At 43.4% G+C, this 27,775-nt stretch overlaps 1 protein-coding gene across 4 annotated transcripts in view; it reads left to right on the forward strand.

Moving 5' to 3' along the window:
• Positions 1 to 27,775, forward strand: part of TANK (TRAF family member associated NFKB activator) — a 137,184-nt gene that overhangs the window by 82,610 nt on the left and 26,799 nt on the right. For all 4 annotated transcript variants that reach the window (XM_029605597.1, XM_029605596.1, XM_029605598.1 and 1 more), the window contains 3 exons: positions 20,216 to 20,321; positions 20,512 to 20,648; positions 22,229 to 22,387. In XM_029605597.1, coding sequence (XP_029461457.1) covers positions 20,216 to 20,321; positions 20,512 to 20,648; positions 22,229 to 22,387 — 402 coding nt within the window. The remainder of the gene's footprint in view (positions 1 to 20,215; positions 20,322 to 20,511; positions 20,649 to 22,228; positions 22,388 to 27,775) is intronic.

The following is a 27,775-nucleotide window of genomic DNA, read 5'->3' on the forward strand; positions in this document are numbered from 1 at the left end:
TCCAAGTTATCCTAACAACGGATGCATCCACTCTGAGTTGGGGAGCCCATGTAGATGGGCTGTGCACCAGGGCAAGTTACATCAAATTAAACTTTCTTGAGTTCTAGGTGATTTAGTGCTCTCTAAAGACTTACAGAGATCAGCTAACCAACAAAGTTATTCTGGTCCAGATGGACAACCAGGTGGCTATGTATTACGTAAACAAGCAGGGAGGTACAGATTTGTACCTTCTGTGTCAGGTGGATCTGTTCACATTCCCTTGGAATATGAAGATCCCAATCTTCTGCACCAGACAGAAGGCACATGGCAAAGTAGCCTTGGGGAAAAAGCATCCTTGCCCCAGTACCCCTGCACTGGGGCAAGGATCTGATGTCCGCATCTCCTCCAATACCGCCAGTAGTGAAAATTGTGTTGAAACTTAAAGAGAATAGAGGGGACTATGTTTCCCAAAGCCCCCTTTTGACTGAGTTAAATCTGGTTCCCACTTCTGCGGAAGATGTCCATTAGGGAGGAACTGATCTGTTTTGGGTATTCCCCAGATCTCATCACGCAAGATCAAGGCAGGTTTAACTATTTAAAGTTTGTCTATTGTGATCTGTTTGTTTTATGCTTTTATTGTTTTGTTTACTTTTTGTAATCTGCCTAGCATAACATAGTTATTATAGGCAGAATAGAAGTATTTTAAATAAATAAATCCCAACCTCAAATCCCTATTGCTCACCACTTGGATGTTGATACTGCAACCTCTTGATTTGTCTGATGAGCTATCTTGAGGTTTTTTTTTAGTTTCAAGAAAAGATTCCACTAGAAAATCTTATGGATTTAAATGGAGGAGATTTGCCATGTGGTGTGAGCAAAAGGCCCTAGATCCTTTCTCCTGTCCCACACAAAAACTGCTTGATTACCTTCTACATTTGTTTTCTGCACTCAAGACCAACTCTGTTAGGGTCCACCTTAGTACAATTGTCTCCCATCACCATTTAGAAAGTAAACCCATCTCTGTACAGCCTTTAGTTGTGCAGTTTATGCAGGGTCTGCTTCATTTGAAGCCTCCCACTGTGTCATGGGACTTTAACATGGTTTTGTTCCAGCTGATGAAAGTTTGCTTGGAGACACTGCATTCCTGTGATCTGAAGTACCTAACCTGAAAGGTCGTGTTTTTGGTGGCAGTCACTTCAGCATGCAGTGAGCTTCAGGCTCTAGTAATTTATCTAGTATCATGATAGGGTGGTCCTACTCATCCATCCCTAAGGTGATGTCAAATTCCATCTTAACCAATCAATTGTCTTTCCAACACTTTTTTCCCAGGCCACATATCCACTAAGGCAGGGGTGGGCAGTTCCGGTCCTCGAGGGCCACAAACCAGTCTGGTTTTCAGGATATCCCTAATGAATATGCATGACATAGATTTGCATACAACTGAGGCAGAGTGCATGCAAATCTCTCTCATGCATATTCATTAGGGATATCCAGAAAACCAGACTGGTTTGTGGCCCTCGAGGACCGGAACTGCCCACCCCTGCACTAAGGTGAACAAACACTGCACAGTTTGGACTGCAAAAGAGACTTGGCCTGCTACCTGGAGTGGACTCAAGCCTTTAGAAAGTCAACCCAAATTTTTGGGATTTTTTTGTGTACAAATAAACTGGGGGTCGCTGTTGCCAAACAGACTATTTCTAATTGGCTAACAGATTGCACCTTTTTCTGTTATGCCCAGGTAGATCTAAAATTGATGGGTCATATCAAGGTTCAATCTGAGCCATGGCAGTGTCGGAGGCTCACCTGAGATTGGTCCCAATGGAGGAGATCTGCAAGGCTACGACGTGAATTTCCTTCATTTACATCTCACTACTGTTTGCACAGGGACTATGGTCTCGCTGATTTCCAGGACATCAGGATCCTCTGCCTCCTCTGAGCCGGAGAAAGACCAGGCGAGCACTGTGGGAGATCCCGCAAGCACTGACACCGGTCACCGTTGGCGCATGGCCCCGGTTCTGGTGCGGTATTGGCAGCTGCCTTACCACTACCGAAGTGACCCTGTGGTACAGAGGCCCCATCCTCTGATAAACCTGGGAGTCTCAGGTGTTCCTACCGATATCGGTGCCGGGCACCGTGCCTCTTCAGAGACCTGAGGAGGCACTGGTGACTTCTCATCCCCCTCCCTCAGACCTGTCTTCACTGGACTTTCAAGAGGAGTTGGACTGCAGGGTGTAGAGTGTAGTACTCTGAACTCTACAGAGCACTGAGCCGCCCCTGCCACCAGCCCCCATACCAGAACCAGAGCCTCTGCCGTCTATTTTGGTGCCCTGCTCGAGCATCTGGACATCCTCTTTGGTGCCCTTCCAACCAGCCGGTGCCCGAGGGTCCCTCAATTCCCCAGCAGCCACTGATGCCTCCCTCGGGAACAACCCCCATCATTGGGTCCTCTGAGGAGGAAGATGCACCCAGCACCACGGCCCCAAAGCCTTGGTTCCCTAAGCCTTTGCCCAGGCCCTCTGCCTCCCGCAGCTCCTGGTTCCCCCCGTTACTGGTGGGATCGTCTATTCCCATAGTGCTCTTGGTGTCTTTGAGGCCCTCAGAGCCCAGGACCAGGGATTTACACAGGCCTCACCCACACAGGTCCCGCCATGTTTTCAGTGAGGCCCTTTTGACCAGTGAGGGGATGATTCTTCGGAATCTTCTTCTGAGGTTTCAGATGACCTCCTGTCAGAGTCTTCTCCACCGGAGGAAAGGCGTCAGTCCACTCTGGAGGACCTCTCCTTTGCGGATTTGTCAGGGCCATGGCCGAAGCTATCCCTTCCCAGCTTCTCACGGAAGAGGATGCGTGACAAAAAATGTTGGAGGTCCTCCAATTTGTCGACGCCCCTAAGGAAATAGTGGCTATTCGCATTCATGACATCTTTAAGGATCTTCTTCTCTAGATGTGGGAACACCTGATCTCCATCTCCCCAGTGAATAGGAAGGCGGATGCCACCTACCTAGTTCAACAGGCCTTAGCTTTGGAGAGACGTCATTTCCTTCACCAGTCTATAGTTGTGGAATCCGCCCTTAAAAAGACCAAATGCTTCCACACCCATGCCTCTGCCCCTCTGAGACGAGAACATAGAGACACTATGCCTTGAGTAGGAAGGTTTTTCAAGGCGCTATGCTCATCGCCCATATCGCTTCCTACCAGTTGAACATGACCCAGTACGACCGAAACCTGTGGAAACAGGTCCAGGAAGTTGCAGAATGCCTGCCGCAATAGCAACAGGAGTCATTCTCTGCCGTGGTTCAGCAGGGTCTGGAAATCGGAAAACATAAAGTGAGATCCACCTATGATGTTTTTGAAACAGCTGTCCAGGTAGCTGCTGTGGGCATTGGCGCCCATAGAATGGTATGGCTCTGTGCTTCCAACCTTCGATCAGAGATGCAGGAGAAGTTGGCTGACCTCCCATGCACGGGTGAAAAGCTTTTTTGAGGATAAGGTTAGAGATGCGGTAACTCAGTTGAAGGATCACCACAAAACCCTTCAACAACTCTCCGCTAGTGCTTCAGACCCTCTGTCTTCTGCCAGGAAATCTTCTTCCAGGCCAAGTTCCAGGAAGTCCTTTTATCGGCAGTGGAAATATTTTTCCCCCACCTCTCTGACTCGCACACCCTGTGCTAGCTCCAGGGACCATCCTCGACAACAGCAAGCACCTAGGCCCCAGCTGGCCCCCCAACAGGCTCCAGCTACAGGTTTTTTGACTGGAGGTGAGGGAGTATGAGTCAGCAAGACACACCATTGATGCTAGATCCCCCAGTGGGAGGCAGACTTCTTTACTTTGCCCACCACTGGGTGGCCATCACTTCAGACCAATGGGTCTTCACCATAGTTTGCCAGGGGTATCGTCTCAATTTCAGAAGGATCCCAGAGAACTCTCCTCCATGTCCATCATGGGTTCGTCCACCCAGCAGGTCATACTTCAGACAGAGCTCTCCGCCCTTCTCACAGCAGGAGCGGTAGAGCCTGTTCCTTGTCCTCAGCAGGACCGAGGGTTCTATTCGAGGTATTTCCTCATACCGAAGAGAACTGGGGGCTTGTGTCCCATCCTTGATCTCAGGTAAAAAATCAGTTTTCAAATTGTGCCATGGTCTTTTTGTCATTTTTGTCCTACTGTCCACTTTGTTTAATGTCGGGTTCTTTTTATAAGCTATCTTACATGATTGTTCTTTTCTGTATAATTATTAGTCTGTCAATTTTTAATTTATGTTTCTGTGTGTTGTTCATGAATCCAATTGTAATTAATGTTATTTCTGTAATGATTGTTTTATTGTAGCACCTGAAGCAGCCCTTCACTGGGCGAAACTCAGGCTTAGAGTCGGGCATCCACGGAATAATTTTTAACTAATAAATAATTTTTTTTGAGGCCCTTCTGCATCTCTTTGTTTACATCCCACATGGCTTTGTTAGACCGACTTCCTTCCTGTTTTTTGGACCCATCTTCCCGGGGCACAGAAAGTATCTGCACTTTGTGGTGGGGCAGGCTCACTACCAGTACATGGTGCTGCCTTTTGGTTTGGCCTCAGCCCCTCGCGTCTTCACCAAGTGCCTGGTCGTGGTAACCATACATCTTAGGCGCCGTGCGGTGCACATCTTCCCATACCTGGATTACTGGCTGGTCAAAAGTGAAACACACACAGAGGCAGTGGATGCTTTAACCCTGACTATGCAGACGCTGCAGCCCTTGGGTTTCGTTATCAATTACCCCAAATCTCACCTCTGCCCGTCTCCCCAGCTGGACTTCATAGGAGCCAGACTGAACATGGTGCAGGTGAAAGCATTCTTGCCACGCTCTCGGGCCCTTGCCCTTGCTTCATTGGCAACCTTCGTGTGCAGCAGTTGAAGTGTAAGTGCCCGCCTTCTGCTTCACTTGTTGGGCCACATGGCAGCCTCAGTGCATGTTACGCCATTTGCACAGGGCGCAGTGGACACTGTGGTTGCAATGGCAGCAGGCATCCCAGGACCTCGAGGCCCTTGTCTCCGTCACACAACCTCTGAAGATCTCTCTGTCCTGGTGGGAGAGGAGCAGGGGATTCCCTTTCAGGCTGCCCCACCTCAGGTGGTGCTTACCACCGATGCCTCCCCTCAGGGCTGGGGAGCCTATGTGAAAGGCCTCCACATGCAAGGTCACTGGACTGCTCAGGAAACTCTCTGCCAGATAAACTTCTTAGAGCTTCAGGTGATTCGTTAACGCTCTCTTAATTTTCCGGGACCGTTTGTCCAACAAGACAGTCCTGCTTCGGACAGACAGCCAAGTCACAGTGTGGTATATCAACAAGCAAGGAGGCACAGGATCATTCCTCCTCTGTCAGGTGTGGCTACAGATCTGGTCCTGGGCCCTGTCGCAGGGGATGTCACTGGGAGTGACACACCTGCCCCGGGACTCTGAATGTGCTGGCAGACTGCCTAAGCCGCTCTTTTCAGCTGCACGAGTGTCCCTGAATCCGGAGGTGGCAGCCAGGAATTTCCACCGGTGGGGAACACCCAATGTGGACCTCTTGGCCTCCCTGTACAACTGCAAGGTGAGTAACATTTTCTCCCTGGTTGTGGGGGAAGGCCATCCAGCAGCCGATGACTTCACCCTTCACTGGGGGAAGGGTCTCCTGTACGCATACTCTCCTCTCCTGCTCCTTTTGAAGAAACTCTCGAAGCTTCAACAGGACCGAGGGAGCATGATACTCGTGTCACCCTACTGGCCCAGGCAGGTCTGGTTCCCTCTCCTTCAGGATCTGTCGATAAGGGATCCCATCCGGCTGGGGATCACGCCCGATCTGATAACTCAGAACCAGTGCGCTCTGTGCCATCCGAACCTCCGGACCTTAGCCTTCACAGCTTGGATGTTGAGCGCCTAGTCCTTCAGCCCCTTGACCTCTCAAAGTGTATCCCAGGTGCTGGTGGCTTCGAGAAAGCCCTTCCACCAGGAAGTCTTACAGGCTGAAATGGAAGAGGTTCTCCGCTTGGTGGCAGGGCATGACTTAGATCCATTCACATGCCCCCGTCCCAGGTTCCTGGACTATTTGTGGCACCAGTCCGAGTCTTCCCTTAAAACCACCTCTGTCAGTGTTCATCTAAGTGTGATTAGTGCGGCCAATCTGTCCTCCGTAATCTCTTCCAGGTTTAGACCCAACTCTTCCTACCTAAGGCCCCTGATTGGAACCAGGCTGTCCCCCTGCTAATCAACAGCACCGCAGTTGTTGTTGTGCCAGCTGGCACCTTGTTTGGTAACTATTGGTCTTAGTTGTTGCTGAGAGCAGCCTGGAGCTTGGTTTTCACCCATCTGTAGGGGAGTACCATCCTGCTTGTCCTAGGAGAAAGAGCGGTTGCTTACCTGTAATAGATGTTCTCCTAGGACAGCAGGATGTTAGTCCTCGGGAAACCCACCTGCCACCCCACGGAGTTGGGTCATCATGCATTATTTTATTTTTTCACTCATATGTTTGCTATGTTACGAGACTGAAAGGGGACCTCGTGTGGACACGCGGATAGTGGCATGCTGGCCATGCTCAGTGTGCCAGTCAAAGCTTCTAGAAACTTTGACAAAAGTTTTCCATGCCGGGCTCCATCTGATGATATCACCCATCTGTGAGGACTAACATCCTGCTGTCCTAGGAGAACACCTGTTACAGGTAAGCAACTGCGCTTTGCTATAATACATCACCATAGATATTACCCTAGAAATAATCTTGAGTGTATAGTGTCGGGAAAAATCCAAAGTAAAGAATAATCTAATTTTGGCTATATTGTCTTGTGATTAAAAGGAGGCTTGTCTTTGGAACTGTGATACTTCTAAAACCTGACATAGGTAATTTCCAGATGATGTGACATGAATAGATCCATAACTGAGAGCATCACTGATTCTGCTACTGAGCAAGAGTTTTCCACACTCTGTTTTTCCAAGGTGTTTTGTGATTCTAAGGTGACTAATCTTCAGATTTGCTAAATTCATGTTGAAAACATTTGCATAATTCCAGTTCTCCTTCTTGGGTATGACATCCCTCTTTGCCAGTGGTTCTTGAGAAAAGGATCTGGCCTAATATATTTATGGTCCAATGGACCATATGACATGTCATGACATTTTTATTCTTAACCATGTGGCTTTGCCATTGGAGATGTGCAATAACTAGTTTAGGCGCTGAAAATGGGCATTTTTGGATGAAAAGATAAATAAATAAAAATTATAGTTTTAACAGAGTACAATTGAACCATAACTACTTTACTACCAAAACACAGTTGAATAGACTAGAGAGTTGAATACATAAGTTGTTTTTTTTCCCTCTGAATAACTGATATGACTTAAAGTTATCGTACCATATACTTACATTCCTCTTTGAACTGCAAGGAAAAATGAGGACTATAGATTAGGAGTTCAAATCACTCCACACTTAAATTCACCTTTGACTGGGATTGCTTTATCTGTGCATACGGTGGCAGTTGTTGGCGTGTAATATAATTCATAAGAATTAAGAAAACTAGACTATATATTTCAGATTTTTTTGGATAGGTGTCTTTTGTTACACAGATTTTATATTTTATACAGTGAATTTGGCCTAATAATGAAAGAAGTCAGGCTTGTACCTAAGATTATCTCTTGGAATATTGTTGAATGAGAGGATTGGAAGGATAGATATTTTTATATGTAATTTTATGATATATGTTGTGAACAGTCTTGGATGTAGTCAAAAAAGGTAGAATGCACATGATAGATTAAATTAAATTGTACCTAGACAAAACATGCCATACGAAACCTGGAATTGGTAATAGGTCAGAATTTGGAGGGGATCATGTTTACTTGTGACTCTTTAGCTAGATCGCACGCTTCCAGCCCTAGTTTTGCTAGTTCAAGCCCCATCAGACCTTACAGTATTCTATGGTTTGTTTCGCAAGGCCGTGAGGCAACCTTACTAGTTTTGGTGATGATATAGACTACTTCAAAGCTTGACAATTAGGTATTGGTGGGATAACTGTTGGATTACGTATTGGATTCTGTGTGGTCCTATATTCAGGATGGTAGAGAACCACTGAGGAAGTAAAAAAAAGAAACAGATTTGAATACGGTTTGATATTCTGTAGGTAATCAAGTTTCTATGGCTGGCAGCTAGGATATATCCTCAGCAACATGGAGCAGAATAATTTAGCATACTGGATGGGCGAGTTGGTCTTTTTATGTCATCGTCTGTTCCTGATTTTTTTTTTTTTAATTGCATATGGCAAAATATAAACAGTTCTCTGGAATCAATTGAGAGTTTGCATATATAATAAATAAAATCATATTATAATTATTTACAGGTTTATGTACATTGTAAATTGCTTTGATCAATTTAAAAAGCAATATATCAAATTTTATTAAACTAAACCAAACACTTTGGGCTGAATTTTCAAAATGATTACATGTGTAAAACCTACATTTTCCACACATAAATGGGCTTTTGAAAATTGCCCATGGGGAGTTGCACCCTTGTAATTCGCATGTATATTTTTATGAACACAAAAAGGCATACCAAGAGGTGGAGTTGGGGTGGAGAAATCCATTTATGCTCTACAGTGTGTGTGTGTGTGTGTGTGTGTGTGTGTGTGTGTGTGTGTGTGTGTGTGTGTGTGTGTGTGTGTGTGTGTGTAAATTTACCTGCACACTTCTGAAAATCAACATTATGCAAGTAAGCCTGCCCTAATTTTCAAAGTAGCTTTCTGCGCATGAATCTAATTTGAAAATTTGGGATAAAATAAGTGAGTACATTTTACGTAACTTTAGCCCTCTGTACAAAGTTATAGAATTACCATCACTGGATATCATTTTCTTAACAATTGAAACTCTTATAAAGCTCTTCTGCTGCTGCGAATCTGTATTGATTCCTATAGAACTATTTATTTTTCTTCAGATATTCAAGGACTAATATGTTAGCCAGTCCAAAAACAAAATGTAATCCGGATCATAGTGACTAAGAAATACTGCAGTATATAAGCCATTTAATTGGTGCGGCAGTCATTTTCCCTTTCAGTCATGGTACAGGATTCATGTGAGTTTAATTGGGATATTTAACACCTACCCTATTGCATTTGAGGTGTCTGGCAGCCTTAGTAAAATCTGCCCAGTGGTCCTGTCCTTTTATATTGCTTGAGAAACAAAACCAGGTATGCGCAATACTGTAACTGTGCCTGTGTACAACGATCTTAATTAAGTGAAATGAAATTGCAGATTTCTTCTTTTTCACACTAAAATGAATCGGGGCCTGATTTTCAAAGCCATTTACCTGTTTTATGCAGGTAAATGGCTGTTACAAAATCAGCCAGGTCTCTCTTCAGGTAAAAGTACACACGTTATCTAGTTTTGTGCATGCTTTTAGGTTTTATTTTGATTTTTATTCCACTTTTCAGCCACTTCAAAGTAGATTACATTCAGGTATTGTAGGTATTATGTGAACTGAGCAGAGGCCTTTCCGAGGGCGGAGTTGGGGTGGAGTATACAAGGTAATACTTTTGAAAGGAGTTGCGTGCATAAAAGTAGCATATTGTAACAATTTTCAAAAGCCCATTTATGCGCGTAAATCCTTTTGAAAATTATCTCGACACTTTTTAAAATAAAAAGATATGCATGTAAGTTGTGTGTGCACAAGCTATGCCCTTCAAAGAGGAGGTATAACTTTACATGAGTGAATCTCTCTGCATACCTGGCCAATTACCTGTGAATTTTTAATGTGAATTTATGTGTATAAGTTCACTCTGAAAATCCTCAGTAAACTCTGCATATACAATGTCTTTAATGCTATGCAGGGAGTTATAATGTATAGTTCACATTCAATCTTAAATGGCATGTTTCTTAGTGTCTAGTAGATGAATCCAGAACCAGTGGATTATGCACCTCTGCCAGCAGTTGGAGACTGCTGGCAGAGGTGCAATACTCCTGCAGTGGTATCAACCTGCCAGTATTCTGTCTCCAGCAGACGGTGGACGTGCATCTCCCTACTGGCGATTGCTTCAAGTTTTAGAAGGAGAAATGAAAAAGATATTTAATTTTCCCTGCTCTCCTGCGGTGATACCAAATGGTCCCTCTCCCAGTTGAGAATTCCTGAGGTGGTCCCTCAGATGAATGCCTTGGTTCGGTAGCTGGTTTTATCAGCCGGCGTGTATTTGGCTGTTAAAACAGCTGAAAGGCAGCGGATGCAAGAAGCCGAATGTGGCGGTGACAGTATATGCCCTCTCCCCCTGCAGCCGGAGACTGTCTCTGTACTTATCCGGGAAGGGCTGAGCTCAGGTAAGGCTTAAAAAAAAAAAGAAAGAAAGAAAGACAAGGAGGGTTTTTGTAGAGCTTCCTCTTTCCTCCAGTCTCTGTGCTCAGTACGCTGTTCTGACGTTCGTTCCCACCCCCCCGAGGGAGGTTATGGGACGCAGGCAGCCTGGTGGGTTGAGCAGCCCTTTTTGGCTAGGCCCCATTCTTAGGCTTTTCTTTGTGTGTTGCATGGTAGGCCACACTGGCGTTTTTGCATGCCTTTTTCTGTGCACTAAGCTGCCCTCTTCAGGACCATTGGTGTGTGCAAGTGCGTCTGGCTGTGCATCCAGGTTTTGTGTCCAGTTTTTGGACACTTAGTTGGACGACTGCCTGGACATCCAGGGAGTAGCGGTGTCCATGTTAGGTGTGCGCTTACCTGTGTACACAATTTGGGCACATTGGTTATATGCTTAAGTTTGGGACGCCTAGACTTGGGCCTAAATTTTGGGCACCTAAGTTTTGGGCGCATATATTTTACAGCGTGAATTCAGCTGGACACACACCTTCAGTCATCTTTTAAGCATACTGACTGTCTCATGAAACCTAAGCGCCTTTCCCTCTGTGCTGCCTGTCATATTCGTGCATCTCAGCCTGGTGTGCCCTCTAACTTGGGCCAGTGTTGCTTAGAGGCTCAGGGTGAATTATCTTTTTCTGATTTTACTAAGCCTGGTTCTTCCCAGCCTGATAAGTGCCTGGGTAAAGACATCTCAGGAGGGGTGCCTGATCTTGGAACTCCCTTAACTGGTTCATCAGCGGCAGAAGGTAGCTCAGTGGGCATAGCACAAGTGCCTTCTAGTTTTGGCATGGCTCCTTCTGACTTTTCTTGGGTAGAATTTTTTCAAGGATTGCAATCCTTTCTTCAGGTGCAGTCCTCAGCCCCGTCCAATTCTGCCAGGTCATAGTTACAGGTGGTGACTTTTCACTCGCCCAGTACTACTGTTAAACACTGAAGTACATCTAGATCAGCAGCAGTTCTCCCTGATGGTACAGATGATGAGGCCGATCCTGACTCTCTGGAGGATGGAGAAATTCCTCCAGGACTGGAACCGTATAGGACTATATTGCGGTTCTTTTATAGAGATGAGCTACCGGCTCTGATTTCCCAGACCTTAAAGATGTTGGGAGTACCTGGGGCAGATTCCATGTCTGAGCCAAAGAAAAATCCCATTTTGGTTTCTTTACATAAAGTCTCTTGTGTTTTCCCTGTTATGGAGGCCATTCAAAAATTGATTAATCTTGAGTGGGGCGCCCCAAAGGCTAATTTCAAAGGGGGTCACGTTTTGGAAGGCCTGTACCCCCTGGATCCAGTGGCGAGAGAGAGCGTTTGTGTTTTCTGAAAGTGGACGCACTTGTCTGTGCCATCTCCAAGCGGACGGCTATCCCTGTGGAGGGAGGAGTGGCCTTGAAAGATGTGCATGTTAGAAGGATTGAGGACATCCTTAAGCAAGCATTTGAAGCTGTGGCAATGACCTTACAGATAGCTTCTTGCTGTTCCCTGGTGGCTCGCTCTTGTTTACTTCTCTCTCAGGATCTGGAGTGAATTCCAAACTAGCAGCCACCTTTTTGGCAGATGCGGGCTGCGATTTGGTCCTCAACTTAGCCAGAGGAGTGGCTTTGGCAATAGTGGCCAGGTGTCAGTTATAGCTGAGAAATTGGTCGACCAATGTGACCTCCAAGGCTAAACTTATGAAATTGCCCTTTAAAGGTTCGCTCTTGTTTGGGAGCGAATTGGAGAAACTGACCAGTAAGTGAGGCAAATCCCCAGTTTCTCAGGGACAGACCAAAAGGCAGACGCTGTGCTTCTTTGGCATGAGAGGTCGTGCTAGGGGATCCAAGCATTTTCGAGCCTACAGAGGAGCGACCTTTCAGAGGACTCAACCTTTTGGTAGCTCTCAGTCCTTTCAGCCCAGACGGGGCTCGGGTAGTGGAACTTCCCAAGCCTCCCCATGAAGGTTTGCTGACCCACTCTCGGGAACAAGAGTTAGGAAGACGCCACTCTCTCTTTTATCTGAGGTGGGTCAAAAATACATTGGACCAGTGGGTCCTGGAGGTGATACGAGAGGGATACGCTCAGGAATTTCGCAGTGTTCCTCTGGACATGTTCATGATGTCTCCCTGCCACTTCCCGCAAAAGAAGAAGGCAGTGGAGTGTACATTGTCAAGGCTCCTCAGACTGAGGGCTATGGTTCCAGTGCCCATGACTCAAGAAAATATGGGTCGATATTCCATTTATTTCATTGTGCCCAAGAAGGAGGGTTCCTTTTGTCCCATCCTGGACCTCAAAGGGGTCAACTGGTCATTTGCAGGTGACTCATTTTTGCATGGAAACATTGCGTTCAGTAATAATGTCCGTGCAGTCAGGGAAATTTCTGACCTCCTTGGACCTGTCCGAGGCATACCTGCATATTCCCATTTGACTAGATTACCAGCAATTTCTACTATTCACAATTTTGGGATGCCATTATCAGTTTTGGGTGCTGCCTTTTGGTCCGGCCACAGTTCCCAGAACATTTTCCAAGGTTATGGTGCTGGTGGCGGCAGAGTTGAGAGAGGATGGGATCTTGGTACCACCCGTATTTGGACGACTGGTTGATTCAGGCCAAGTCTTTGGAAGAGAGCTGCCTGGTGGACCCGCAAGGTGATCTCCCTGTTGCAGGAGTTTGATTGGATGGTGAACCTGGCCAAAAGCAGTCTTCAGCCATCTCAGTTGCTAGAACATCTCAGTATTCGGTTCAAAATGAAGCAGGGGGGATTTTCCTTCCAGAAGCTCGTATTCAGAAGTTGATGGTCCGGGTGCATCTGTTAATGAACACTATTCACTCGAAATTGTGGTCCTGTCTGCAGGTACTCTGTTTGATGGTAACAACCCTGGAAGTGGGCAAGGGTACATATGTGTCTTCAGTGCTCCCTGCTGTCTCATTGGAGCCTACAATCTCAGGGCTATTTGATTCAGCTCCACCTGCCGATGAAGATCTGCTCTCAACTACAGTGGTGGTTACAAGCGGATCATCTAAGAAAGGGAGTTTCCCTAAAATCACCGGACTGGTTAGCATTCATGACAGATGTGAGTCTCCAGGGTTGGGGAGCTCACTGTCAAGAACTGACAGCGCAAGGGTGCTAGAGTGCAGAAGAGTCTTTCTGGAACATTAGTTGGCTGGAAGCCCGAGCAGTCCAGTTGGTATGTGTGCAGTTCAGTGGCAGGTTGCAAGGGAGAACGGTCTGAATAATGTCGGACAATGCAATGACAGTGGCTTACATTGATCAGCAGGGAGGAACCATGAGCCAGCGAGTGTCACAGGAGACAGACCAACTTATGGAATGGGTGGAAGTACATTTTCAGGAGATCTCGGCTTCGCACTTTGCAGGAAAAGACTATGCGGCCGATGCAATACAGTGCACTCAGCCAAGCACACTGTTTAACCCGCTGTCTGACGTGGGTTAAATAGACGCTAATCCACCCCTTAAAGCAATAGGGGGATTAGCGCCTATTTAACGCGCATCCCACACGGAGTGAATGAGTTAGCGCTCATCACATGCAAATGCATGTGAATGAGGCTGCTATTCATTCACTCCAAATGCAAAAAGATAAATGTGCATCTCAGTAAAGTAAAAAATAAATAAATAACTCGGCAGACCGCCGAGTTATGAAGTTTGATGCCGGAAAACTTGGCCTCTGTTTTCATAACTGGCCGTCTGCCAGTAATGAAAATGGCGACCCTAGTGCCTCCTTGTTAGTGCGACCCCCTAATTTGAGTATTGCATGGCGCCCCCCTTGCAGGCGCCATACGCATGTTAGGAAAGCAGGTGCTGACTTTTCAGTGCCCACTTTTCGCGCTTTATATTGCATCGGCCCCAATGTGAGAGCAGGCTTTCTCAGCAGGGAGACTCTGGACCCAGGAGAATGTGTATTGTCAGATGCTGGAGCCTTCCATTTCTAGACCTGCTGAAGACTTCTCACAATGTGGAGGTTCCTTGATTCTTCAGTCATAGGAGAGATCCGAAGTCCTTGGGTATTGATGCTTTCATGCAGGAATGGCCGGAGGACAAGCTGCTGTATGTCTTTCCATTATTGTCCATGTTGGGCAGAATGGTTCGGAGGATCGAAGGTCACAGAAGGATCGTGCTTCTGGTGGCACCAGATTGGCCCAGGAGACCATGGAATGCGAATCTGCGAAGGCTCCTGGTGGACTCACCCCTCCGGTTCTTCACGAAGATCCAACTATTTTGTCTTACAGTATGGTCCTTGAGAGGGCTTGCTTGCTGAAGTGTGGATATTCTACTACGCTTACCACCTTGCTACGAGTAAGAAAGTTCTCCACTTCCTTAGCCTATGTGCGGGCTTCACGAGTGTTTAAGGCTTTGTGTGAAGATTGAGGTATTCTTCCTCTTTCGGCTAAGATCCTGCTCATTTTGGAATTTTTCCAGGATGGATTGAATTAAGAGTTGGCCCTTAATTCCTTAAAAGTGCAAGTAGCGGCTGTTGCTCGTTTTAGGGGTCAGGTGAATTGTGGTCCCTTGTTAGCTCATCCAGATGTGGCCTGGTTCTTGAAAGGAGTGAAATATCTTCGTCCTCCCTTGCGGTTACCGGTGCCCTTGTGGAGTCTTAATCTTTGGATTTCTTTATGTTTTGACCAATGTATAACCTCTCTTTATGGTTATTGACCTTGAAAATGATGTTTCTTGTGGCAATTTATTCTGTGCATCAAACTTCCAAACTGCAGGCCTTGTCTTGCCAGGAGCTGTTCCTCCGAGTGACTTCAGGGGCGATATAGCTGCGTACTATTCCTTCCTTTTTGCCAAAAGTGGTCTCAGATTTTCACTTGTATCAGTCCATTTCCATGATGTCTCTGGATAGGGAAAGAGATGCTTAGGAATATCACTTGTTGTGATCCTTGGATGTCAAGAGACATATCATGAGGTATCTAGAGGTTTCGAAACCTTTACGAAAGACAGATTGCCTGTTTGTCCTCCACAGTGGTAGTAAAAAAGGGGGAGCCAGCTTTGTGGGCTAAATAGCTCACTGGATTAAGGAGGAGGTCATGGCCGCATATGTGGATGCTGAACAGCCATTGCCTAGTCAGGTTAGGGCTCAGTCCACTAGAACCCAGGCAGTATCATGGGCAGAAGTTAGGTTGTCTCCCGTTGACATTTGCCAAGCTGCGACATGGTCCTCTTTACACACCTTTACACACCTTTTCTAGGTACCATCACCTGGATGTGCAGGCCAGAGAGGACGCATCTTTGCACATGCGGTTTTGACCGGACCGTGGGTAGCCTCCCGCCCTGTTCGGGAGTAGCTTGGGTACATCCCACTGGTTCTGGATTCATCTGACTAGACGCTAAGAAATGAGAAATTACTACTTACCTGATAATTTCTTTTTCTTTATGATAGTCAGATGAATCCAGCTTCCTGCCCTTGGCTGCCAAATGATTGTGCTATGGTTCTCTTGCATGGCTACGTGTTCCAGGGGTTATTGGTAAGTGTCAATCCAGTCCCTAGCCTAGTTGTTGATACATTCTTTGCCTGAGCTCAGTGTTTCCTGTTGGCTGAGTACTGAAATGAAGTTTTTGCTAGTCTGTCCACAATTGGATTTTGAAGAGAATACTGGCAGGCTGATGTCACTACAGGAGTATATATACTGTGATGTTGGTTTGCTCCGTCTTCATTTGCTGGTAGAGGTGCATAACCCACTGGTTCTGAATTCATCTGACTAACCTAAAGAAAAGGAATTATCAGGTAAGTAGTAATTTCTTATTTTATTAGACATAAAAGGATTGTGGGCACTTGCAGCTAAGAGATTGTCGCATGGGTTTGCTGCCAGAGGAAGTTGATTTTGGATTTAATCCACTTTCCAAACCCTTACTCAGAGTGACTTGTAAGCAGAATGGAGGAGTAGCCTAGTGGTTAGAGCAGCAGGCTACAAACTGGGGAAGCCAAAGTTCATATCCCACTGCCATTCCTTGTGAGCTTGACAAGTCACTTCACCCTCTATTCCATTAGGTATGAACTTAGATTTTAAGACACCAGAGAAAAGGGAAATAAGGCAGAAAATAAATTTAAAAAAAAAAACCTGAAATAATTCAGATACAGTAGGTGGGCATATATTCTAACCTGGTACCTGCAGTAATCGAGGACAAAGTGACTTACCCAGGGTCACAAGGAACATTAGTGGGAGATGTGAGATTTAAATTTTGGCTTTAACCACTAGGCCATACCTCCAGATGGGTAGGGTGGATGCCTGTATCATGAGTGAAGAGTAGATTTGTATTTGAAAGGGTTTATTTCTTATCTCCCCCTCAAACAAAAAAATTGACATAACAAAACATGTGGGTCTTCACCCAGCAGGTAGTTTTTCCCTTTCCCTGCTTAAAGTCTGAGATTTGGCAAACTGGAGGCCCCTGTACTCTGCCTCATGGTTACCAGCCGGCTCCATATTTGCCCAACAGGGTTGATCTATTGCATGCAAGGGCTTGTAGTTCCGATTTCCCTATTGCATGCCTTAAAAAAGCTACAAGTTCCTCCTGAAGGCAATGTGGTAAAACCAGGACTGGATCAATCCTGTCTGTCAGACAAATCTGGAGCCAGTTGGCAACTCTGCTTGCCTGTCCCATGCACTAGTTTAAAGTCTTATTACTTGCAATCCAATCCAGAGTCTCTGGTTCATGGTTGTGTGGCCTTGGGTGTCTCCCAGCCTCTCTTTCGCTTTCTCCCTCACAGCTCCTGATCTCCTCTGTTGCTGTTCTTAGCCTGGGAAGGAACCCTTCCACCAGTCAGTCAGACAGATTCTGGTTAGTTTGAAGGTGGACTGACCAAGTGTGGTCGTGAAAGCTCATGTATATCATCTTTGGATAATTCTTGAGTTCACAGATGGTATTCTAGTATGAGTGCAGCTTAGCATTGGATTTATTCCCTGTTTACATTCACATTGCAATGTGAACAGAGAGTGTATTAAATACTGTACTAAGCAATCCTTCCCTGTGAGGTAGGTTTGCTCCTGGATTAACTATTGCAGAAGTAAGTGATGGTAAGCATATCTTTTGTGTAGGATGGCAAATGAGGTGCAGCTGCAGATTGTTCTACTGATATTTCACCAGAAGAGAGAAAGTTACGGTGCTGGATTTAGAGAGAAACTACCTAAACTACAGCTTGGAGCCTCTAAATACCAAAACAATTACTAAATTTCAAGTTTTTACATTTCTTTGGTAATACTATGGAGCCTCTTAATATTGATATAGCCTAGGCCTCAGTATGTCTTAATGAAGCCCTGAGGGAGTTGGCAGTGGGATAACTGAGAGGAGAGGGAACCCTAAGAGTCAGCTGTGGGGGTGGGAAAAGCTGCAAGACTCAGGAGTCAGTTGGTTGGCAGGGGAGAGAGTCAGGAAAACCATGAGAGTTTGCAAGGAATCAGCAGTCACTAGGCATGCAGTGACAGATTAGAGGGGCTGATGGCAAGAAGCACTTCATGATCTGAGGCAGCTGTAATGTTTATTTATTTATTTATTTATTTATTTATAGTTTTTTATATACCGCGGCACGTAATGCACATCCCCTCGGTTTACAGCAAACAGTAATTCAGCCAAAGGCTTTACAATGAACATGTGAAATAAGTAAAGTGCTAATTTAACAGAAAAACTAGGAGTATACATATCAAATATATATGAGTAATAATATTAACAAAAGTCTGACTTGAATGGAGTTATTTGTAAGGGAAAAGAGGGAAAGGGAAAAAGGGGAATCATAGAAGGGGGGAAGGGAGTCATACCCGCACTATTAGTCTGACTCTCTTGTCTCCTCCCAACCCCCCATATCAGGGAGGAATGGGAGTAGGTGGGAAAGGGAAAGGCAAGGCAGTATACAGAAATCAGGAGTAAGTTGAGAAGCGAATTATGTAATTGCATAATTTACATCTTTCAAAGGAAGGCCTTTCTAAATAGCCATGTTTTTAAGTTCTGCTTAAATTTTCGGTGGCAGGGTTCTTGGCGAAGATCCGTGGGCATACTGTTCCACATTTTGGTTCCTGCTATGATGAGGGAACGTTTTTTTGTAGATGTAAGCTTGGTTAGTTTAGGAGAAGGGATCGGCAGTCTGGTCTGATGTTGAGATCTGATTGGACGGTTTGTTTTTTTGAAATACAGGTGCTCGGGAAACCATTGCATGTTTTGGTTGTAAATGGCCTTATGAATCAGAGTAATCGATTTGTAAATGATCCTGGATTCAACAGGTAGCCAGTGAAGTGATTGAAGCACAGGAGTGATGTGGACAGGGATGGAGGAGTCCAGAAGAGCAGAGCTTTTCAGGTGGAGTTTGAGGTGGGGATTGAGTGGCAGGAAAACAGAGTTCTGGTCTTTGGTGGTGATTGATGGCTTTGTGCAGTAGTCTTGCCAAGTGCCTGTAAAAACAGCAGAAAATTGGATTTCTCCATAAGGTCTGAAAATTCCAGGCAATTGGTGTCCCTGATTGCCTCTCTTTTCCAGCTCCCTCTGACGTCAAGCAGGAGCTGGAAGTGACGCAGCAAGGAAGCTGCAGACCCCCACCTACTCCCTCCATTCTGCAGAATGAATGAAGGCGTCCTGCCTCCCACCCCACACTGTCTGAGGAGAATCTAGTAATCTGTCAGTAAAAATGTTTCTTCGGAATTGGCGACCCTGTTACACAGTTTAATTCTGGATAAGTCAGTCAAGTTTCACTTTCTTTTTACACAGGGAAAATAATCTAGGCTCCAAGGCCTGAGTCACTAAAATCTTATCCAGTTCGGCATCTATGGAAAAATTTGGTGAACCAGGCTCTAAATGCAGATTATGTCTAGAACAGTACTCCCCCCCCCCCCAAGTGAGAAAAACAGGAAGTTAGACCAGATATATGAATGGAGGAGTAAAAGAGTCTGTGTGTGAAAATGCTGTAACAGGTATCACAACCTGGAAGGAACGTACAGAGGAAAAGCAAATGATTAAAACTGTGCTGTGGAGTTGTTGTCGTCCCTACCACCAGGCTGCCATAGCAACTAGCTACAAATCAAATCTAGACATTGTAGGCCTTAATTTAACAACCAGGATGAGTACAGCAGCACAGATACCCAGCTACTCTTTAGACAAGGACGACCGGGGGGGGGGGGGGGGGTTGTGCTGAGCTATGAAATTGAGTTGTGGACTCAGAGATCTAGTCAGGCTAGACTAAGGATGAAAAGCTTTCTTCTCTGTTTTTAGTGAACTTTAAAACAATGTTTAGAAGTGCTTTCTAGTTCTTAGAGCAGGGGTAGACAACTCTGGTCCTGGAGTATAACACACAGGTTTGGTTTTCAGGATATCCCAATGAATATGCATGAGAGATATTTGCAAGCACTGCCTCCACTGTATATAGGTCTATCTCATGCGTATTCACCGTGGAAATCCTGAAAACCAGACCTGTTTGTGGCACTCCAGGTCTCAGAGTTTAGCAGCTCTCAGCAGTACCCTGCTGTTATTTACCTGTTCACTAAAAGAAAAGATCTGCTTTATATGGGAAAGAAAAAAATGTGGTTATACAACTTGATTTGGTCACTTCTCTGCAGAGTCTCCTTTCCACTGCGTGCTTTATTAGCAGTGGCAATGCGCAGGTAGGAATGGGCATTTGTTTTGTTTCGTTGTATTGTGTGTGTAAACTTTTTATGCACATAAAAATGCATTTTATGTTTGTAAGTAATGAAATAAAAAAGATTATAAATGCAACAACAACAAAAATAACAAACAAGAAAGACAAAACAGATGCAGTTTTTCCCATGCACACCCTTAGTATGCAGTACAACTAATAGTTGGCTGCAAGATTGTGATGGGTTTGCTGAACATGCTAGAAGCCAACTATGTATTATCTGAGCTCAGAACTTAGGTAATTTTTTCCACTTTAAAAAGTGATTGAATTATAAGCGGATGTCTGCTTTTTGTATTCACAGACTGAGAATTATGAACAACAAATACGTGAGCAGCAGAAAAAGATAGTATATCAAAATAGCCTTATTACTCATCTGAAATCACAGTTACGTACTCCTGTCAACTCTGGTAAGCGCAAGATGTGTTTTGCTTTTTCAGGGTATGTTTTTACTTTTCTTCTTTCTTCCTTTATCTTCTTTTCTCCCCTACCTAGTAGTACATATAGAATAACCTGTAAATATTAACCATTTGTGTACACTCCATGAAAGACACCCATGCAGGATCAGCATTGTGAGCTCATTAATTATACATTCTGCAGGTAATGCGCATGGTATGGTTCGTGTTTCTAAGCTGGAAGACTCTGAAACCAGAGGACATGAGATACCTCTTAATTTAACTTATGAACAGTTACAGGAACAACTGAAATCACTATTGCAAAGAGAAAAACATTTTAAGGTAAATTGTTTGCTTTCTAAAATAGGAAACATGTTCTAAGTTTAATAGGACTTATTTTCGATATAAATTTTAATCTCTCCAGATAAATTGATACAGTGGCAAACTGTTATGGATAAAAATACAACTACAAATCTGTGTAGATAAAATCTCTAAGGTCTCTACTAATTAACTTATTTTTAAAAGTTCACGATTTATTCAGCTATTAATATTGCCACTTCTGAGCCAGGAACAAAGCAATCTACCATTTCTGTGAATTAAGCAAACTTTCTTTGGAAGTGTTAATTTGAAAATTGTCTTCATCAGATTAGTGACAGATGCTAATTATTTTGAGAAAATCCAATTTGAGACTTTAAATGTTTTCCAGTCATTTTTAATATGTTTTCTGATCATTCCTGCAAGTTAGCAATGTACTGTTTGATAATCTATTACTTCCTTTTAGGACTAGAATCTCACCACAATACTGCTTCCTGGCCAGTAGCTAGGTACATTAAAAAGGTGCCATGCTGGGTCAGATTAAGCCCCTCTGGCATTCTGTCTAACAGTGGCCAGTCCGGGTCATAAGTTGCACTTCAGATTCCCCAATAGTTGATTTGTTTCTTGTATTACAGTCCCAGGGATAAGCGCTGGCTTTCCTACATCTACCTAGCTAATATGACTGTTTATGGACTTTTCTTTCAGAAACTTGTCCAATCCTCTTTTGAACCCCAACTATGTTAGTTGCCTTGACCACGTTCTTTGGAAACAGATTCCATAGCTTGATTGTGCGCTGAGTGAAAAAATACTTTTCTATGATTTGTTTCAAATCTGCCGGTTGTTAGTTTCATGGAGTGTCCTCTAGACCTAGCATTTGAAAGGGTAAATAGCCATTCTCTATTTATCCATTGCACGCCACTCATAATTTTATAAATTTCAGTCATATCCCCTTTGTTGTCTCTTTTCCAAGCTAAAGAGCTCTAAGCTGTTTAATCTTTCTCCATAAAGGAGTTTTTTCCATGAGACAAGAATGAATGAATGTAGATTATAATCTTCTAAGGGTCTATGTGCTGCCTCTTTAAAAGTTAGAATATACACCAAACAGCACTGTAAAGAACCTTCATATTAATTATATTCCAGAGTTTTACTATAGCGAACAATATTACTGAAAAAGTGCTGATATAGCATTTTATCTGGTCAAAACTGGATATCATGTGCATTTTATGTTATTTTTGCTATATTTCCAGTATCTATCCAGGGCAAGCCACAAAGACAGTGAGTGAGTACATTCATTAGCACGAAAAAAGTTTGAATGCAGTGCTAGAAATAGTTTGCATCTTCATAAGTATCTAGAAGGGCATTAACATCATCTAGGTTAAAAGGTGTGTGTGTGGGGGGGGGGAGGACGGGGGGTAAGCCACTCCGTTAGTGGTAAAACCGGATCTCAGACATATAGCTAACATTTTTTTTTATACTGCCACGACTTTGAATTCCAATTACATTTGTTGTTGTAGACATAGTTTTTCACTTGTTTTCAAACTATATCTGACACCTTTTGGACTCTGGCCATTTTTCTGAAGATATTAAGCAGTTGCTGTACTTTTTAGGAACAGCTGGAAAATGAGAGATTCAAACTGAAGTGTATGGAGGAAGAAAACAATCTGACTGAGAAAAAACTTGAGTCATTTATCAACAGCAAAGATGAAGAAATACGGATTCTACGGACCAGACTACATGAGAAACTTGAAATGAAGGAAGAACATAAGGTAAATAGCAATAAAAGGGGGAATTCTGTTGGGCTGAAAATGATCTTGATTCTTCTTTTCAGTTTAGTTCTGCAGTAAGTTGTGCATGAGGCTATTCATAAGCATGGGCATACCCTTGATTTATTTATTTTTTTAATATCTCATTGCTATCTAAACTCTGTCCTGACTTTCATGCTGAAAGCGTGCCTTGGCCTGACCAGTGGAGGTGGGGGAAGCAAAATCTGTATTTGAATTCAAGAACATAGGGGATAAATGCAGGGGATCTCCTGAGGGAGTGATGAGAAATGTACGGGCTAGATAAATTAGACAGATGGACAGATTAACTGGGCCATAGATATGGTCTTTTTCTGCCATCCTGCTTCTGTGTTTCTGATTTAAGGAATATTGAGGTTTTGATTTCTCCCAAGACATTTTATCAGAAAAGGGGGCATATTGATGTGGATCAGTTAAAAGATTATCTTGCACTTGCTCTGATCTTGATTTGCAGACAGTTGAGACTGTAACTGATGTTTGGGATAAGACTATCAGATGTGGTGTGCCAGAAATGCCAAATGGTATTATCTGGAGTGTCATAAGGCATGTCTGGTGCTCCGAAGGAAAGAGCAGACGTGGCACCACCCTTGTACTCCAGAAGCCCTTCAAGATGAATATAGGAAATTGACTGATGCAATTAAATAGTCATTTTTCACACCGCAATTAGAACAAGCAGGTCATAATCCACAAGAACTATTTAGAATAGTAAAGAATTTAACTATGGCATCTGAGTCATCTGAAAATAACACTAATATTCCTAATTCTTGTGAATTACTTTACAAAGAAAATTTTTGACATTTGTTCTACTTTCCCTGCAAATTGCTGTGGGATTTTGGAATTATTTAAAACTGTCAATGTACAATGGGATCAGTTTCCAACAGTTTCTCAGTTTGGAATTACTTGTGAGGCAGTGCCCCTAGTGTTCCCCTATTTACTTGTGCAGGACCAGCCTAGATGCCTGGTCTACCTTAAATGCCTTAAGGAGAGGATGGGAGGGATCCTGAGAGGGCATAACCAGAGACTGGGGAATAAGAGCTGAGATCCAGTTGGGGATAACCAGGCCAGGCCCAGGTCTCCGGGAGGGAGGCAGCTCCTTTAACATAACACTGTCCCCCAAACTGAGCTGAGAGGAAGCAGTACAAACTGTGAGTGTAGAGAGAGTACACTGTCTTAAGGTAAAGGCAGTCTACTGTTGTGTATATGATTGAAGCTGTGACTAAAGATTGTTTTCAGAAAGGCTGGAGTCTGACTAGTTCATCTCTCCCAGCCTGTGGGAATCACTGCGCAATCCCACAGTTCTCTAAATCCCTGTCACGTTTATTACTGAAAAGAGTAATGACCACTGTGGCTTGCCATGCATGTTGAAGCGTGCCTCTGAGCAGCCTTTGCAGAGGAAACCTTGGTTGGAACCTTTGGCTCTTGCTAACCACTATCCACTTTCTTCTCTACTGTTTCTACTGTTATTGAGACCTTGATGTTAGAGCAGCTGGATGGTTTTATGCAAGATTATCAGGTTCTTGACAGTTTGTTTGGATTTAGAAAACCTCCGAAGTACTGTTGCTTTCAGGTTTGGATGTTTTCAGGAAGGGGTTTGACAGCCGCCCAAATTGTTGAGTCCTACTCAGTATTTCAATCTTCAAATTTTGTTGTATCGATTTGAGAAAGTGTGGAATATCTGGGGTGGTCTTTGACTGGTTTAAATCTTAGCTCACAGAATGGACACATGGGGTTTAATTTGGGTCGAATAGTTTTGCGTGGCATGCTCTGACAACTGGTGTCCCACAGGGCTCAGCCACTGTGCTTAATTTTTACATGGCTCCAATCTTGCAGACTGGGCACTATGCAGATGATACACAGTTTTTTGTACCTGTTTCATCTACCTGGTCAGTCACCTTTGACATGGTATGTATCTTTCTGCTGTGAAACAATGGATATTACATAATAATTTAACATTAAATTTGAGAAAACTGAAGTGATAGTTTTGCAGAGGTCAAATAATGTTCCTGTTCCATCTTCTGTTTTTTGTGGTAACTCTTGTAAAAGGTCTAGGTGGTGTTCTTGATAAAATTTGCATATGCACAATCAAATTAGAGCTATGGTTAAAGCTGTCTTTTTCAAACTGCGATTGTGATCTTTAAAGTCTTTGCTCGATTATTCTTAATTTCATTTTGTGGTCCAAGCTTCAATGTTACCAAACCAAGACTATTGCAACTCACTGTTCGTCGGCATGCTTTCATCTGCCTTATGGGCTCTCCAAATTCTGCAGAACTCAGCTGCATGATTGATTTCAGGGCAAGTCATAAAAGCACATACTACTCCTGTTTTGAAGGACTTGCAGTGTCTATCAAAAGAGAAGCAAGAAAAATGTAAGATTTCCATGTTTGTCCATGAAATGCTTAGTGAGGATTCATTCCCTTGGATGACCTCGTTGTTATGTATTTACAACTCTACATGTGCTTGGAACTGCTAGATGTTCCTTCGGTCTGTGAAACTCATTACCAGAACTGCTGCGTCTTACATGCACAAAGGTTTTTAAGAAAATACTGAAGACATTTATATTTCGGGGCATTTGCTGAGTGAGACTGGTTGTGTGATTTGATCCTCATTTTAGGCAGGACTGTTATCTGGAGTTTATAAGTGGTGGTGAAGATATATTCTTGTTTTGTTTTTTATGTGTGATTATGAATGTTTTTATTCTGTAAACCACTTAAAGCAATGGATGTAGGCAACTTATAAATCTCTGAAATAAAATATTAGCAGTTGTACATGGAAAATAAATTTCAGTTTGGCTTCTTGTTTAATTCAGTTCATTGGTTTGGATCAGAAACTCATTTGTTTTTTTCAGGTCATTTGTTTCATTCATTTCGTTTGTTTCCATTTAAGTCAATGGGTGAAGCAGTGCATCCTATTTTTGAGTCTAACATTGGGGTTTTCCGTCCAAGTTTTATGAAACATGCTGGCAGGCATCGGCAGCAGAGACAACAGTTTTCCAAGATGCCAAGATTGGTATGAACAGCCCAAGCAACTGTGAGTCAGGCAAACAGTACAAATGGTGGCATGAACCTCCCCTTCCCCCAAGGTGCTGAATGAAGAGAGTAGCAAGGCAATAAAGCAGGTCAAGCTGGAGCAGCAAGAGTGACACCAAACTCCCAAGGCATCCAAATAAGGGCAGGGAGGAGAGGAATTTTAATTTTTTTTTTAATTGTTCTTAAAGAACTTTTTTGTTGTTTTTGTGAGACGAAGCATGTCAGTGAAACAACTAGATGGATAATGGGTTCAGGGATTCTCTGCAGGAAGAACTGTTCTGTCAGATACTGGATCTAGTGCTTACCAACAGGGACCATGTCTCTTATGTTGTAGTGGAAGAATATCTGGGATCCCGTGATCACTGGATGGTGTCTTTCAGTATTAAAGCACAGGAGATGAATGTTCATTCAAAGGCGAGGGTCCTAGACTTCAGGAAAACTAATTTTATTAAAATGGAGTACCTCAAAGAGTTGTTAACTGGATGGGAAAATCTGGTGGAAATAGAAGAGTGGTGGGCAAAACTAAAAGGAGATATAAGGGTAACTAAGCTTTTTGTTAGGAAAGTAAATAAAGGAAAGAAGAGAAAGAGGCCACTATAGTTTTTCTAAGGAAGAAACTGAAAAGGAAAGGGAGAAAGTTAGCATTCATAAGTTGCAAGAGATCACAGAAAGTTAAAGACAGGTGACAATATCTGGAAAGCTAAGAGAAGTTGAGAAAGTAGTCACAAATACAAAAATTCAAATGAAAGAAAAAAATAGCAATTACAGTAAAACAATAAGGCCAAGACATTTCTTTTGATATGTTAGTGATAACGGAGGTACTAAACTGGCATCGTGAGTCTCGGCCTCACGATGCCAGTTTAGGGAGGAAAATGTAGGGGCTGGAGAGGAAAAAACTAAATTGCTTAACTGATATTCACTGTGGAAGGGCCAGGAGCAAGCAACTTAAAACAAATACAAGAATGGAAGTTTATGAGTAGCTAACTTAACTTAAAGTAAATAAGGCAATGGGGTTGGATGGGATACATCCTAGGGTATTACGAGAACTTAGAGAATTCCTGGCAGCTCCGCTAGCTGACCTTTTCATTGCTTCTTTAAAATCGGATATACATAATGAAGCATATACACCCATCTCCAATCTGGAAGATTGGAGATGGGTGTATATGCTTCATTATTTATAAAAGTGGAAGTAAAGAGGAGGCTGGGAATTACAGGATGGTTAGTCTGACCTCTGTGCTGAGCATTAATGGAATCTCTGCTAAACTAAAGGATAGTGTAGTTTCTGGAATCCAATGTATTGCAAGATCCAAGTTAAATGTAAGACATTGATAAGACAGACTAAGAGAGAATTTGAAAAGAAGTTGGCCATAGAGGCAAAAGCTCACAATAAAAACTTTTAAAAATATATACAAAGCAGAAAGCCTGTGAGGGAGTCAGTTGGATCGTTGGATGATCAAGGGGTTAAAGGAGCACTTAGAGAAGATAAGGCCATCACAGAAAGATTAAATGATTTCTTTGCTTCAGTGTTTACTGAACAGGATGTTGGAGAGAGACCCATTCCAGAGAAGGTTTTCATTGGTGATGATTCAGATCAACTAAACCAAATCACAGTGAACCTGGAAGATATGGTAGGCCTTATTGACAAACTGAAGAGTAGTAAATCACCTGGACCAGATAGACACCCCAGGGTTCTGAAAGGATAAAAAATGAAATTTCAGACCTATTTCAAATAATTTGTAATCTATCATTAAAATCATCCAATGTACCTGAAGATTGGAAGATGGCCAATGTAACCCCTATATTTAAAAAGGGATCCAAGGGTGATCTGAGAAAATATAGACGAGTCTGACTTCAGTGCCAGGAAAAATCGTGGAAACTGTTATAAAAAATAAAATCACAAAACATTTAAACAGACATGATTTGATGGAACACAGCCAACATGAATTTATCCAAGCGGAGATTTGCCTCACAAATCTCCTACTTTTTGTTTTGAAGAAGCGAATAAACATGGACAAAGGTGAACCAGTAGATGTGGTGTATTTGGATTTTCAGAAGGCCTTTGACAAAATCCCGCATGAGAGACTTCTAAGAAAACTAAAAAGTCATGGGATAGGAGGCGATGCCCTTTTGTGGATTGCTAGTTGGTAAAAAGGCAGGGAACAGAGAGTAGGATTAAATGATCAGTTTTCACACAGGATAAAGGTAAACAGTGGAGTGCCTCAGGGATCTATACTTGGACCAGTGCTTTTTAATATAATATTTATAAATGATCTGGAAAGGGGTATGACGAGCAAGGAGATCAAATTTGTGGATGACAGTAAATTATGCA

This window comes from Rhinatrema bivittatum, chromosome 6 (assembly GCF_901001135.1).
Source record: "Rhinatrema bivittatum chromosome 6, aRhiBiv1.1, whole genome shotgun sequence".
Taxonomy (NCBI): Eukaryota; Metazoa; Chordata; class Amphibia; order Gymnophiona; family Rhinatrematidae; genus Rhinatrema; species Rhinatrema bivittatum.